Below are 15,544 nucleotides of genomic sequence, written 5' to 3'. Positions count from 1 at the left end.
GAACCCAGGCCACAGCAGTGAAAGCACCGATTCCTAACCACTGGATCACCAGGGAATTCCCTCCTGATTTCTTTATCTGCCTGCTTCCCATTCCCCCATGGCCAACACAGCTGGTGCTCAATGAGTTTGCTCAATAATTAGGCTCTACTTGGAGACCTCTGAATCCTGGGTGGCCAGGTGGCCCTTAACTGGCCACCTAGAAGACAATCAGGATGTACAACCTGCTCACATGAAACAGAAGCATGCTCCGGGGGAAGCCAGCCCAGAGCAGCAAGTCCTCCTGACCAGGATGGAGGAGTCTGTCCCCAGGCCCAACAACAGCATCACCGGTGCACTGTAGGCAGTAACGCCTACTTCCCATGAAGCCTCCAATTTTCAACAAGTCCTGAGAGAGTTCATTGAGAGAGTTCATTGTCAACTGCAGAGCCAGCTTCCACCACGAGATACCCCTGCAAGTCTCAACAGTGGCCTCTGCTGGGACACCCTAGATGGGCTTGCTTAGACCAAAGGACCCTCTCCGCACATGGACGTACCCCCAGGACAGTCTGCACCAAGCCCCCCGGAGCTGAGCTGCCTTCAGGAACCTGCTTGTTAAACAGAACCTGCCCGACCCTCCTCAGCTGCCCAGCCCGGGGTGACCCCCTACCCACCTTCACACCCTCCAGGAGTGCCTGGGGGTCCTCGATGCCCTCAGGAACACACTTCTTGTTCTCCGGGAGGGATTCAAGTTTCTCCACCAGAGCTTTCAGGCCCTTCAGTTCAAACTCGGTGAGGTGGGTCCATTTGGCAGAGACCTCGGTGGCGGGAGAGCCGGTGGGCGTCTTCGGGTAGTCTATGGGCACTGTGGCGGACTTCACGCTGTCTTCTGACTCATTCGACAAAGTCCTTTTGAGGAACCGCATGGCAGGGGCTTTGGGCTTCTTCCCGGGGGCCTCCTGGTCCTCGGAGGGGGTGCTGGTGGGCGAGGCAGGGCCATCGGTGGGAGCTTTGGGCGTCTTATCTGCACCCTCCTCCTCTTCCTCCCCCTCCTCCTCCTTCTCCTCCTCCTGGGGCTGCTGCTCACAGGACTCCTCCTCCATCTCCAGCCAGGAATCAGATGAGAAGCCGTCTATGCTGGGCTTTCTTGGGGCATCTACGGGGTGGGGAGTGGGGGAGAATGTCACAAGAAAGACTGAGATGAACATCCCAAACTCCCTGTTGGAAGTAACCGGGACCCCCACGCACTACCCCTCCCCTTTACCCTGCAAATCGAGTTCTTTTGACAATTCTAATGGCCTCTGCCTCCCTCAGGCTCTAGAAAGGCTGGGGTCAGTCAGAGCTCTGCTTTTCCCCAGCCATGTGTACCCTGACAGGTTGCCTCACCTCTCTGAACACACCTGGCATTGTACCTTTCAGTGTGTAAAAATAAGGCAAAAAGAGTACATATTATATGATTCCATTCATATGAAATGTCCAGAACAGGAGGAAATCTATAGAGAATGAAAGTAGATGAGTGGTTGCTTAGGGCTGAGGGCATGGGCATGGGGTGAGAGGAGGAGGTGGTAGCTCAAGGGTACAGAGTTCCTTCTGGGATGATGAAAATGTTCTAAAAATTGACTGTTCTGATGTTTGCACAACCCTGGGAATAGACTAAAAACCACTGAATGGTACACATTAAATGGGTGAATTGTATGATATATAAACTATATCCCAAGAATGTTGTTTCAAAATATAGGCAAAGAATACTTCCCCTGAAGGCTTGTAGTGAGGATTAAATAAGGCATCACAGAGCACAGTTCTTGGCACACAACTAGCACTCAAAAAAGTGAGGTGTCTCCCGAACATCCCCCCTTCTCTTTGGCAGATGGACTGGAGAGGCAGGGGGAAACAGTGGCAAGAAAATTTGAGAAAAAAATGGGCACCAATGACCCAAACATTGCCTCAACATTTCCTCTCAAGCCTGGAATGAAATCGGGAACTTTCTTCTATGGCCCTAAATTTCCAAATGAGAGAAGTGGGGCTTCCCTGGTGGCGCAGTGGTTGAGAATCTGCCTGCTAATGCAGGGGACACGGGTTCGAGCCCTGGTCTGGGAAGATCCCACATGCCACGGAGTAGCTGGGCCCGTGAGCCACAACTACTGAGCCTGCGCGTCTGGAGCCTGTGCCCCGCAACGGGAGGGGCCGCGATAGTGAAAGGCCCGCGCACCGCGATGAAGAGCGGTCCCCGCACCGCGATGAAGAGTGGCCCCCGCTTGCCGCAACTGGAGAAAGCCCTCGCACGAACCGAAGACCCAACACAGCCAAAAAATAAATAAATAAATAAATAAAGTAGTTATAAAATTAAAAAAAAAATAAATAATGTCTTTAAAAAAAAAAAAAAACAAAACAAATGAGAGAAGTGACCCTCAGTTGCCTGGTCCTGGGGAATGCCACAAAATCAAGCCTCTGGTCCCCACGGGAACGTGTAGCTACTGCAACAACAGAGGTTATCACACTACTTCACAGTCATTTCCCATCTCCTACCGGCTGGAAACTTCAGAAGAGCAGGCTGTAGGATTTTGGTATTTTTCAATGCCTGAATCATCTAACAGGAATGAAACTCACAAGAGAACCACCCCCACCCCACCCCACCCCAGCCGACAGAACTGAATTTCCAGGAGGCACTCCCCAGTAAAGACCCCGGGAGAAACATTTCCCCATCACATGTCTGCCCTGAAACCCCTAAAGTCAGGAGGGGAGTCAAGGGAAGGAAGGAAGAGGCTTAGAGTGTGAAAAAAAAAAAGAATCTAAAACTCTTGGAGATTGCAGGAGAAATCGTGCAGACCCTAGCGAAGACAGACCAGTCACATTTTTCTATCCCATGATGAGAAAGATGCAGTGAATGAGGCACAGTGACTCTAGCATCCAGGAAAAACCCTTCGGCAGTAACAGCGCAGAGGCAGAGGGGAAGAAGCACGTTCTTCCTACAGATCGCTCTTCGGGGCTGTCACAGCTAGATGCAACTTTAGGGTGGGTGCCTGTGAGTCAAGATTCAAGGACTGAGCCATTTTTGGGGGATGATGTCCCTTTAAGTAATGGCAGCAGGGCAGGGCGTTGCAGCTGTGGCTTATAAAAGCTCTCTCCCTGCCTCTGTCAAAACCACCCACTGCTCTGCCAAGCTTGCATCCCCAGCCCTGGTCACCCCTCCCTCTAGCTTTTAGCTGGCCTGGGTTTTGAGGGACTGGCTGCATCTCTTAGGCCTCCTTCTATATAGACAAAAACCTAACCCCCAACACAGGGAGAAAAAAGAATCAGCTGGTGGCCAGGGAGGGGTTAAAAAAAAGAACCAGGATCCTTTGCTCTGTAGGGAGCCTGTCTCAGCAACCATGCCCGGGACTGGCCCCACCCCACATCTGCATAGTCAACCAGCAAGACCTGGGGGCCACCAAGATGACTCTGTTGGGGTCACAATTTCCTTCCCTTGGACTCTGTATTCCAAGTGGGAAACTGACAAGGATGGCTTCCCCTCCCCTCCTCAAGGGTCTCTAGGAATCTGCTGACACTCAGGCTCAAAAATTCCCAGAACCCAGGACTCCCAAAGCCCCACTGAAAAAAATTATTCCTGCCCCAGCTGAGCCGTCGAGGCGGCCAGACTGCAAGGCTCACTCACCAATAAGCATTGATTCTCTCTGGTATTCCTGAGTGAGGTAGGACCGCTGGGTCACACAGTACACGTATCTCTCCAAGACATACCAGCACATCTCATAGTAGAAGGGGTAACGGAATTTGGGCTGCACCTGAAAGCAAAGATCCAGGTGCAGAGGTCAGTTTCTGGACGGCAGAGGGGAAAGGAGGGAGAGAACGGCACTGGGGTCGGGGGAGGGGAAAATTCCTGGGGGTGAGAGTTATTTTCATCATCTTAGCAAGAGCACAAATGATGGGAAGGAAAAATGGGGGTGGGCTGGAGGGAAGTGCTGGAAGGGGCAAGATACCAGCATGCACAAATGAGGAGGAAGAGCGGGTGAAGAGGCCTACGTAAGAGCATCATTTCAAAGGTCCCTGAGCTTTGCGCAGGGAAAGCTGTACGGGGTCCACTTTGTGCTTCTGTGAGATGCAGAGAAACAGAGTTGTCTCCTGACCTGCTAACGGAGGGTGCGGGTACCTGCGGATGCGAGCCCCTGCCTGATTCTAGCTACAACAGGCACAGGCTCCTTGCTGGTTCTCCAAAATTCTACTACCCCTCCCTCCCCCCTTGAAAAACAGAAATCAAACCCCAAACCTTAACCATTTGCAGAGACAGGCAGTCAAGCATATCCAGTACCCAAAGAGGGAGGCCGCAGGAGGCGGACCAATGAGGATGGAGGGGGCGTGGCCTCTCCTACCACAGGGGTGGGGCCTCAGAGGGGTCCACCTCCTGCTCCTCCCTTACAACACCTGGCACTTCCAGCCTGTATCTCCACAGATGACTCCCTCTGACACAAGTTCCTGGTGTGACCCTGGACCATCCTAACACTGGGGGACACAACCCCGAGTCTGGAGCAGCAGTCCAGCTGGAGATTCCCTTTTGGCTGTTTCTTACAGGGGAGGAAGTATAGGTGCAGAGAGCTTTGTGCATCAGAGCTGTGAAAGGCCCAGCCCCAGGGGGATTCTGATGGGTGGCAGCATGGGGTCTACACCGATGAGATGGCAGCAAGAGATGGGGAGGAAGAAATACCACTGATGGCCCTGGCACAGAAGAGCCTTCCAGAAACTACATCCCGAGCAGGCAAGGGTGGTGGGAGGTGGTCCCTGTCTCCCATGTCTGGGCCCTCTTCTGCGAGGCTACACATGGATCCCACATGTCCACACTCACTCCTGGACCCTCTCACCAAGGGTGGGTCTGCCTTGAGGAACCTGTGCAGGAGCCAGAGACCCCTCCTCACCTCTCCTGTCCTCCAGGAACTCAGGGAGTTGGATGTCAAGGAAGCACACTCTCCCACCTTGCTTTGCTCACAACCAACAGGCGACATTCTATATCTGGGAGGAAGGCGAATTGAATACAAGCTGACCTAGGTGCTCCATCTGCCCTAAAATACTATTTTCCTGCATCTCTCAGTGCCCACCTGGAAAAGGCCCCCACCCTGCCCTCTGAGAGTCTCAGCTCCAGATCCCCATCCACCCCAGGCCCCACTGACTCAGTTTCCAGCTGCGAGGCCTTTTTCCCACACTGAGGGAGCCTCGCTTCTCCCATCTGCGTCCTGGGTCCATTTGACCTCCCTGCCTCTGGTGGATGGTGTGCTTTGGAATGAGATCCTGGCCGCCACATGCTTTTGAGCTCTTCAGGGGGATGCATGGAGTTGGGAACATCATCTAGCGGTTTCCTTGGCTCCAGCTACTTTCCCGAGAACCCCAGTTTTATCGCTGGGAGAGTATTAATCTTTTTTCAGTCATTGGATCAGTGTCCTCCAGAGTCTGAAAAGGAGAAAAAGGCTCTTTGGCCTGAGGCAGACCCTGTCCTCCTGTGAAGAGAGTTTGGGGAGGGGGCAGTTCTCAGCCCCACCCCCACTCCAGAACAAGGGCCAAGCAATTTTGAAACAAATCATCAAAACCTACAGAGCAGGCTGAGGACAGGTAGGCCTGCCTCTTCTCAGACCCTCACTCACATCTCCTGACTCGATTGGTAAAACACTCAAGTTGCTTTTGACTTTTCCAATTTGGGAAACCGTCTGAGCCACTCTGCCCTGATGGGCACCATGGCGCCTGAGAATCTTTCTAGGTTAGGAAAAAAAAAATTTTTTTTTTTTTTGGTTGTAGTTCAGGAGAGGAAGATAAGTCTCCCCTCACTGTTGCTGAACCCAAGGGAAACCAGCTGGGTGAAAACAAATGCTGATGAAGGAATTCAAATTCTTTTTCGTTTTTTTTTTTTTTTTTTTTTTTTTTTTTTCCAAGAGAGCACCACAGGGAACAAAACTTGCAAAGAATTGACTTACAAACAGGTTGTCGCCTTCCACCCTTCTCCTTCAAAAGGTTTCAGCCACATGCCTGGGAACATTAAACACACGATTGCTCAACATTATTTGTTGACAGCTTCGGAGCCTCATCAAATTGAGTTGTTCACCGAAAGGCAAGGCAGTCAGAAAGCAGGCCATGCTCCCAGCCTGGAGGTGGGTAATCAATCTATCAGCGGGTCTCAAGGGGTCTGTTTGAGTTCCCCAAGGTCCATTTGAGTGGCACCTGGCCTAAGCCCTTCCTCTTGGAGCTGAGTGACCTCAGGATATCAGAACCAAAGATGTTTTGGTGCATCTACAGCTCCCAGGTCTCAAGGACTTGAAAAACTAAAATAGGGTGGGTGGGAAGTGTCTTAAAATTTGTTTTTCTCCTGGAAAAAAAAAAAAAAGTCAATGGAAGAAAAAAAAAATCCAATGGTAGGGGAAAGGTGAGAGGAAGGGTAAATTATTTGCAATTTCCAAATAGAGTCACTGGCTGAGAGGGAATAGGGCATGTTGGCATTACCTTTCCTGAGAAGGCTGCTTTCACTAGAGCCATTAGGGAAAAAAAAAAAAAAGATAAATATAAGAGAGACGGCAGTTTAATGATCAATTGGACCATTCCTATCCCTTATCAAGCTAACTGGAGTTAAAAATATGTAGTGAGAGTTGTCGAGATGTTATCTTCAAATAATAAACATGCAACACAACCATTCTTCGGTGTTATCTCTTCACCCCTCTGCTTACCTTTAGAATGAGAGGGGAAAGATTTAATCTACAAAAGGGGGTCGGGAAATGAAAAACCCCCCAGTCCCAGAATGCCTGCACCTGTGCGTGCTTGCCTTATGGACAGCAGGGTAAAATCACCTATCATGCAGCCCAGAAAAATTCAAATCATGAGAGCAAGACATGCTTCCTACACACAGGAGAACACTGGGGTTCCCCTGGTCTCTATGGGGTGGTCCCCCACCTTGGGCCACAAAAGCAAATTCATCTCTCTAAAACAAACCCACACCATGGGGCTTAGAGACTGACAGTTTCCTTTGTCCCACCCTCAGCATTTGGTTTCCAAGCAAAGCCATGTTTTAGGACTCTTGAAAAACTATTTTTAAATGGCCATAACCTTCTTAAGAAAGCTCACAGGGATATAAAGAATTAAGTTGTAGCGAGCTGACAAGGAGCCCTGGCATTTTATCTGGCTTCCAGTGCTCTCTCTCCCCAGCATCTTTTGTCTGCCTTGGCTCCTAAGACATAAACAATTGGGCCTTGTAGCCAAGCCCTCTCCAAAGACCAGAAATCAAAGCAGATTAAACAGCCTGCCGCTGGTTCCCGCTCAGCCTGCCCGCCTGCCCCCCCCCATCCACCTGCTTCAGGAAACCAGATGGGGTGCCCACTGAGACAACAGGGACAGTGGGCCTTGGGGGAGGGGGCGCTGCCATACTCGTGTCCACGTGGGTGCGATATTCCATGGCAGCTCAGCATGGTGCTCAGGGTTCTACTCCATTACCCTCCCTCCCACCTCCTGCAGACGGGGGAGGGGGATCTGGGCTCCTAACGGAATGATGGGGCCCAAATCCACTGAGATGTATGATCCAGATTCCCTGGGGGAGGGGGACGGCTGCCAAGTGAGTTCCTGAAGCCTTTAGAAATCCCAGCCCGACTCTGGCTTTCAGGAATTGCCTGGAAAGTTGTGGGCTTGACTTTTTTCTCCTTTTCTATCCCACACCTACTTGTCTGCTCACAAACAAACTGGCCCATTCTTCAGGGCTGGCCAAAGAACAGTTGGCCAGAGTCCCAGACAACACTTGACCCAGATGATAGGATGACCACTCACACCCAAATGGTGCCTTTCTCTAGAACGCCACAGGGCAGCATCCCCCAGACCAGGGCTGGGACTGGCCTCCCCGCCAGACCCGGAAAGGGATGGTAGGCAGGCAACAGAAAAGAGAGGCACAAAAATCCACAAAGCAAGACCCAGTCTCTGCAGATCTGGGCATCCCAGCAGCAAACTGGCCTATCTGAAGAATGTATATTTGACCTTGTTAACACACCTACCTGCCCACTGAATATGGTTCAAAGTGGTCCCCAGGAAACCCTTGGACAAGGTCCCTCAACACTGGGGCTATTAAAAAGGTCAGATGCATACACAGTGGCTAAGACTTTGACTCATGTATGTGATTCCATGCAGACCAAGGCCTGGAAACAAGACCAAGAAAGGCACGAACCCTGGGCACAGAGCATCTGCTTCTATGAGATGTTTCTTTAGGGTCCAGGCATGACAACCCTCTCTGGGAAAAAAGTCAACTCCAATGCAAAGCCCAAGAAGACCAGGTGTGGTCTATCCATACAACGGAATATGATTAAGCCATAAAAAGGAACAAAGCACTGACAAATACCACAACGCAGATGAACTTTGAAGACACGATGTTAAGTGAAAGAAGCCAGACCAAAAGGACATTTTATATGATTCCATTTACATAAAATATCCAGAACAGGCAAATCCATAGAGATAGAAAGCAGACCAGTGACTGCCAGAGGCTGGGGAGGGGGGAATGGGGAGTGACTGCTACTGAGTATGGGGTTTCTTTCTGGGGTGATGAGAATGTCTTAGAATTAGAAGTGATGGCTGCACAACATTGTGAATGTGCTCAATGCCACTGAATTGTGCACTTTGTGTCTGTGGATTATATCTCAGTTTAAAAAAAAGAGAGAGAAGAAATATTTGAAGAACTGTAAGAGAAAAGAAGACGTAGGCCCTTTTTGCCCCAGTTTCCCACTCTCAGACCTGTCTCAAATGCCTGGGGACGCTGGGTCAAGTTCCAGCAAGGAAGAGCCAGTGCTTTTCAGAGGAACCTCATGGAATGGAACAGAGCACAGCAGAGGGCCCATGTCAGGTGTCTGAGCCTTGGCCCCTGCTCCTAGGGCATGGGGCTGGGGGTGGGATGCAGTGTCTGAGAAACCATCAAGGAGAAAAGGGGACCCTCCCCCAGCCACAAGCAGACACTGAGGCAAAACTCAGACAGTCCCTAGGGGACTCACAGACACTGGCTTCCTCGGGGTCCTACATCACATCTGGGGTCCCCACATGGTCAAGACCTGACCTACCTTCCAAGGTCCAGCCTCCCCCGCTCCAAACCACCACCACAACAACCATGAAATCCCCCCACTCCCTCACATCCCTTTATACACGTGGGAAGAAGGAAGAGGCACGGTTCCTGACATCTCACGGTGCTTTCTCAAGAGATACTTCCTCTTCAACAGGGGGTTTCGGCTGTCACCGGCCTGGAGGTGAACAGAAACTCCCGGGGCTCTGGGTGGGGCTCTCGCGGGCACCCCCTGCCCTGCAGAACCAGGACCAAGACCCGGCTTGAGGCAGGGAGCAGGAGGGACAAGGGACCAGGAAGGACTTCGGAATGACCGTCCCGTGCGCCCCAAGCACCAGGCAGAGCTCGGGGGCCGGTGTGGCCACGAGAAGAAAAGGAAGCCGCCTCACCCGCGTTCTGTCCTCGATCTCGTAGATCCGCAGCTGCATGGGCACGTTGAAGCTGTGCAGAATGTTTCCGCCGAACACCAGAGAGTCTACGGGGGTGTAGACTGCATGGATCCAGCCTGGGGTGGGGAGGGCACAGAGAGGGTCAGCCACTGGCCCTTCGGGGCCCCTCACTACGCCCACATGCAGGAGGGCGCAGGAGGCCCAGGTGAGCACCCAGGGCCAGAGGGAGGATGCTTGGGCCGCCTGATGCCAAGGGCTGAGCTCCTGGCGGGCCTAGAGGACCCAGACCCGCAGCCCCACCGACTGCTGCTGGCAGTGACCCCTGGCTAGCTCAAGTCGGTCCTGGGCAGCTGCAGACCAACCCCCTTGTCCTGAAGACCTTGGTGATGAAGCGTTACAATGGACCTGGCTGCAGCAGCCAACAGAGAGGCAGGCCGTGTCCCTCTCCCCTGCAGGCCAGGGAGCTGAAAACCCCTCACTCAGGCTACTCATATGTCCTTAAGCCTTTTCCTCATCAGGAGGTGTCAAGGATTGCTCGGGGCCACAACTAAGGGTCGTGACATCCCGCCAGAACCTAGATGCCTCCTCTGCCCGAAGCCACCCCCTGCCATCAAAATCCTCCAAGGCCCATTTCCAGGTGGTCTCCTCAGCCACACGACACCTGCATCCCCATATCAGTTCTGCTTCTGCTCTGCCCTATAACTGCTGACAAGTCTCTCTCCTGCCGACTGCAGCTTATTAACACCTTGGGGCATGGCTTTTTCATCTCCCTGAGCTCCTGGCCCAAAGGCTGGCACTGCAATCATGAGAAGGATAATTGAGGACTACCTTTGTGCCAGGCACTGGCCTGAGGGCTTTACAGGGCTCCTCTCATTTAATCCTCACAAGACCCCTACAAGGTACATGCGATATTCACCCCCAAATTACGGACGAGAAGACTGAGGCACAGAAAAGTGAAGTCACTTATAAGGATTGGAACCCAGGGAGTTGGCCTCTGCTTGGTCCATGAAGGCTAGAGACAAAGCAAGCCGCCTAATTCCTTCAATGATGGACTGAACGTGTGTCCAGTGCTCAACAGTCCTCCATGCGGCTCCTGGCTACCATACTGGACAGTGCAGAGCGAGGGGAGGGGTGGCATTATAACCCACTCCCATTTACAGATGCTGAAACCGAGGCTCCGAGAAGGAAGTCACTTGCTGAATGACGTCACAGCAGGTGAGTGACAGCGGCTCCATTTTTAACCGCCATGCTGCACTGCCGCTGCATCAGAGGCTTATTTGCACAGGCCTGGGAGTCCCGGGAGACAGGCCTGCAAACACGGAGGGGAGGCAAAAAGGGAACCAAGAAAGACAGAGGTGAAGACAAGGACAGACAGAGGCCAAGGGACTCACGGTGAAAGACAGAGGGTCAGCAGAGGGGAAAGGGGACAGACAGGGGCAACCTGAGATCCCAAGCCTTCTCCACAACCCTGAGCCTAATTCATTCGCTCGGAGGCTAAGTATAGAGGCCTCCCCGCCCACGCCGAGCAGGAGCAGTTCCAGCCTCTTTCCTCGGTGAGCCGAACACGCCAGCCCTGAGTCACGGGCAGCCACGGGTGGCCACGGCTGCCGGGAGCCGGGCTGCCACCTGGGAAGAGAGCTCGGAGGCTGCGAGGCCACTGCTGGCATCTGTGTCAACACTCTGGGCGGCGGGCCCTCCCCTGCTGGGGACCATAGGTGGGACAGAGCTGGTGGTGCTCAGGGGAGGGCAGGGGAAACCCGCCAGCCAGGAGCACAGGAGCAAAGGTTTTATGTAACCCGCTTCTGCAGTTACCCGCCCACAGCTCTGCCCGCCGCTCTGCCCGCCAGGTGTGCCCTTGCGGAGCTACCTGGGATCCTTCCCCACCACCTCCCTGCCCCCCGCCCCGCCCCGCGCAGCAGTGCGGCTGCGTCTCTAAAGTCCCGGTTTCCCGGTTTCCCGGTTTCCGGGACTTCCCTGGCGATCCGGTGGTTAAGACTCCGCGCCTCCACTGCAGGCGGCACAAGTTCTATCCCTGGTCCGGGAACCAAAATCCTGCAGGCCCCGCGGCGGGGCCAAAAAAAAACAAAAAAAAACAAGTCCCGGTTTCCACATCTGCTTCAGCCTCTTCGCCTCAGCTGTGTACCAGCTGATATCCTCAACTGTACATTTTTTTTTTGTTTCTACCAAGCGGAGCCACACTGTCTATTACTATTGTTGTTACCACCACCAGCATTATTTAAGCAACATTTCCTAAGACTGGGACCTAGGACGGCCGGGTTCAAGCACATGCTCGTGGTGGGGTGAAGCCTGAATGGGACAAGGATTCCTGGGTCCCTTTCCTATGCTCCTCGCATGCCCACCTAATGCCTATGAAAGCCCACGTCCAGGGGCCCGTGTTGGAGACTGTCCCCAGTGCTGACTCACCACGTGGCCCGGGGCACCTGACTGTCCCCTCTCCCGGCCTCCACGTGCCCGTGTGAAATGAAGAAGACCACTGCTTCCCTTGTAAGAACTCAAACCGTGTAAGCAACTGCCGCTGATATTCGTGGTAGCCCCGTCCATCACGAGGGCTTTGGAAAGAACGGCACCCTCGTGAATCTGCATTCATCAGCCCCGGACTCTCCCTTCTGGAAACGCAGACTCACTTGACTTACACCTATTCCCCTGATGTGAGAGGTGCTGTTGCGAGGAGAGGGGCAGGGAGTCTGTACTGACATTCCAGGGGTTCTAGAAGCTTCTCTCCACTCTCCTCTCCAGGCCGGTGCCTCGCAGGTAGGTCAGGCAGCCTGGCCTGGATTAGAGTAGCTGCCCAGCCCCTGCCCCCAGCCCTCCTCACATCTGCTCCATTACTTAAACGCTTGCTTCTAGGACTTCCCTAGTGGTGCAGTGGTTAAGACCCGGCGCTTCCACCGCAGGGGGTACTGGTTCCTTTCCTGGTCGGGGAACTAAGATCCCACATGCCGTGCAGCGCGGCCAAAAAATTTTAAAAATTAAAAAAAAAAAAAAAAGATTAAAAACAAATTTTTTTTAAATAAACATTTGCCTCCAGAAGAACCAGGGAGTGGAAATAACAGCGTTCAGAAGCCCCATCTGAACCCACCCTCCCAATACTCGTTCATTGCATCCCAGGAAGCATGAGAGAGCAATTGTTCCCAGACTGGTGACTGCACCGGGGAGGCTGGCATCTGCCTCCTGCTTCCAGGCCAGAGTCCCCAACAACACGAAGGCGATTAACAGAGGCTATCAGGCCAAGCGACAAGGGACAGATCCAGTCATGGAAGGAAAGCAGGCAACCCACAAAACCAACTGACGGGTATTCTCTGGGACGGGAAGGGCCGAGAAGGCCGCGGGGGCACATGGTGTCTGACCCACAGCCCAAACGCTCAGGGTTCGGAATGAAAAGGCCCCTGACCCACATTTGTGTGGCTGCTGCAGGGATAAACCCAAAGGTCCCAGAACTCCGGGGTGCCTCACAGAGGCCCACGGCCTGCTTCCTTCAGGAGCACCCATGAACTCCCTGTGCTGGCCACTGGGGGCTGGGCACTGTGGCTGCCAGGATGAAGCCAGGAGGGCCTCTCCTCTCTGGGACCTCAGAGCTGGTACCAGGGGCCCAAACTGCCAGGCCACGGGCTGCATCAGACCCAGGGGCGTGTATAGTTTGACCCACCTGTGTTATCAAAATGGGGAAATTTCAGGCTTCCCTGGTGGCGCAGTCGTTAAGAATTCGCCTGCCAATGCAGGGGACACGGGTTCGAGCCTTGGTCCGGGAAGATCCCACATGCCGCGGAGCAGCTAAGCCCATGCGCCACAACTACTGAGCCTGCGCACCTATAGCCCGTGCTCCGCAACAAGAGAAGCCACAGCAGTGAGAAGCCCGCCCACCGCAACTAAGAGTAGCCCCCGCTCGCTTCAACTAGAGAAAGCCTGCACACAGCAACAAAGACCCAATGCGGCCAAAAACAAAAAATTAAATTAACTAAAAAAAAAAAAAATGGGGAAATTTCACAAGGCTATCTGAACTCCTTTCCTCTCCAGAAAAATGAGAAAATGGGCCCACCAGGCTGGAGCTGAGCAGCAATTCCCCAGTTTCCCAGAGCCCCTCCACCCCAGCCTGCTTCACTGCCAGCCTTTCTCTGCTCTGTACCCATTTTACAGATAGATCATCTCAGGTCCAAGCCATGTTATACCATTAAATAGCTAGGAGTTACTGTTTCTCAGACTTGCCCAAGTCTAAGGAATACCTGGGGCTACTGTGAATTTTACTACAAGGCAAGGATGGGAAATACTTTCAGGCCAGCCCAAGCCACGGACCCCAGGGTCCTTCCCAAGCCCCTGTACTGGGCTCCACCTGCTGCTACCTGGCTGGACATACACTCACAATGGAGTGTACATCTCACGTCCTCCCCAGCACATTCTGCACTGCCAAGTGGACCCTTAAGAAAGTTTATTAAATGAGCACATAATTCTCCCAAAGTCACACAACCGAGAAGGGGGACCAGATCCCAAGCCTGCTGATTCCCAGGCTGACAGGGAACCAGGTGGGTTCTCAAACTAGACACACCTGGGTTCTCATCCTGCCCTGTCACTTATTAACTGTGTGACCTTGGACAAGTTTGTTCACCTCTCTGGGCCTCAGGAAACTTCACTTTTAAAAAGGGGGTGGGAGTGGGGGTAGGGGGATGTTTCCTTACATTCTTACGGAGAAGTGATGTACATAAAATGATTGTTGCTCAGTAATGCAAGTTATTACTATTAACTACAGTTCACCTGGGCAGGTGAAGCCAGAGGGGGAACTGGCCATAGGTCAGGTCAAGGGAAGGAAAAAGATGTCACCAGTTCCACTGCTGAGTTCCAACTCCAGCTTTCCTTACTCCTAATGATCAGGCTGAATCTTGGTGACTCCCGGGCCACTCCCAACTCTGACTCTGACTCTGTGTGCCCTGGCGAGGCTACTGTATTCCCACCTCCTCCACCTTCGAGAGCTGGCCAGCTCAACGGGACAAATCCAAGCCCCTTTCTCCAGGTCATCTTACTCCTCAGTCACCTTCAACAGTCTTCCTCTTCCAGGCAGCTTTCCTGGACTAACCAGGAATGAGGCCTGAAGAACCACCACCTCTGAAGCATAGCTAGCACCCAACCCCTTCACCCTCAGACAAAAGAAGAAAAAGATAAACCAAGTCTCACAAAGATACTGTGACATTTAAAATCTTCCTAACCCAATGGCATCCATGAGCTTTCACAGAGCTGATGGTGAGGCTTGAGGCCAGCGTGAGGTAGGGCACATCTGAGGTCACACTGTGGAGGTGAAAACCCAGGTCAGAGGTGGGAAATGCCAGAATTAGATTCTCCACTTTCCACACCCAAAAGCTCACGTGCAGTGGTGGGATTCCCCAAGGCTCTCTCCCCAAAGCCACATCCCAGCTACCAAAATCTCAGATGTGCGTCTGGTTCAGAGGGTGTGAAGACCCAAGATGCTCAGCTAGTTCAGTGACTCCAAAACTCTGGTCCTTTAGTCTTCACTGGTTGACAACAAAATAAGAAAAATGAAGATGGTATAGATTCTCATAAACTCAAACCCATCAAATTTCAAGTAGTAACTGTCCTTTATTTTGGAATTATGTACTCCCACCTTTTTTAGTGTCAGAATAGTCCTCCTTTCATGAAGCATCAGCAAAAGTAGCTGACAGGTTGTTTTTTTAAATTAATGCCCATATTTAGCAAAACTACAAGATAATAACGTTGATATCAGTTCCCAACTTTTTTTTTTTAACTTCATGAAATCAATGTCTGGGAATCACATGTACACCCTGCCCTTGAGAAGGTGACAAATTCCAACTGTCCCGTTTTTGCTTCCCAAAACCCAGGAAAAAATTCCTAGTGTCTCACTCAAGACTGTTAGGGTCAAAAGTCTTTGCTGAGTTCTAAATAGACTCCTACCAGCGGCAGTTCAAATCACGTCCCCTCTTCCTACCTTCAACACACAGTCACACCCCTGCTGGGGCTTAGATGCTGCTTCTTGAGACCTTTTCCAACTTGCTTAAGGCACCAAAATTAACACCCTTCCCATCCCAGATCGGGGGAAAGCAATGGGCCACCTCCCAGTTCTGAAAAAGGCCCTGCGAGAGAA

The 15,544-nt window shown here is 52.4% G+C and overlaps 1 protein-coding gene across 9 annotated transcripts in view; it reads right to left on the bottom strand.

Annotated features, from left to right (window-relative positions):
• KDM2B (lysine demethylase 2B) overlaps positions 1-15,544 on the bottom strand; it is a 123,539-nt gene that overhangs the window by 66,649 nt on the left and 41,346 nt on the right. For 8 of the 9 annotated variants that reach the window (XM_059895100.1, XM_059895101.1, XM_059895102.1 and 5 more), the window contains 3 exons: positions 9,418-9,533; positions 3,629-3,755; positions 651-1,132 (listed from right to left, as the gene is read on the bottom strand). In XM_059895100.1, coding sequence (XP_059751083.1) covers positions 651-1,132; positions 3,629-3,755; positions 9,418-9,533 — 725 coding nt within the window. Of the gene's footprint in view, positions 1-650; positions 1,133-3,628; positions 3,756-4,880; positions 4,975-5,132; positions 5,214-9,417; positions 9,534-15,544 lie in introns of those variants that run through there. The other variant, XM_059895108.1, reaches the window with a different exon arrangement.

This window comes from Balaenoptera ricei, chromosome 14 (assembly GCF_028023285.1).
Source record: "Balaenoptera ricei isolate mBalRic1 chromosome 14, mBalRic1.hap2, whole genome shotgun sequence".
Taxonomy (NCBI): domain Eukaryota; kingdom Metazoa; phylum Chordata; class Mammalia; order Artiodactyla; family Balaenopteridae; genus Balaenoptera; species Balaenoptera ricei.
This window is presented reverse-complemented; position numbering and strand designations above follow the sequence as displayed.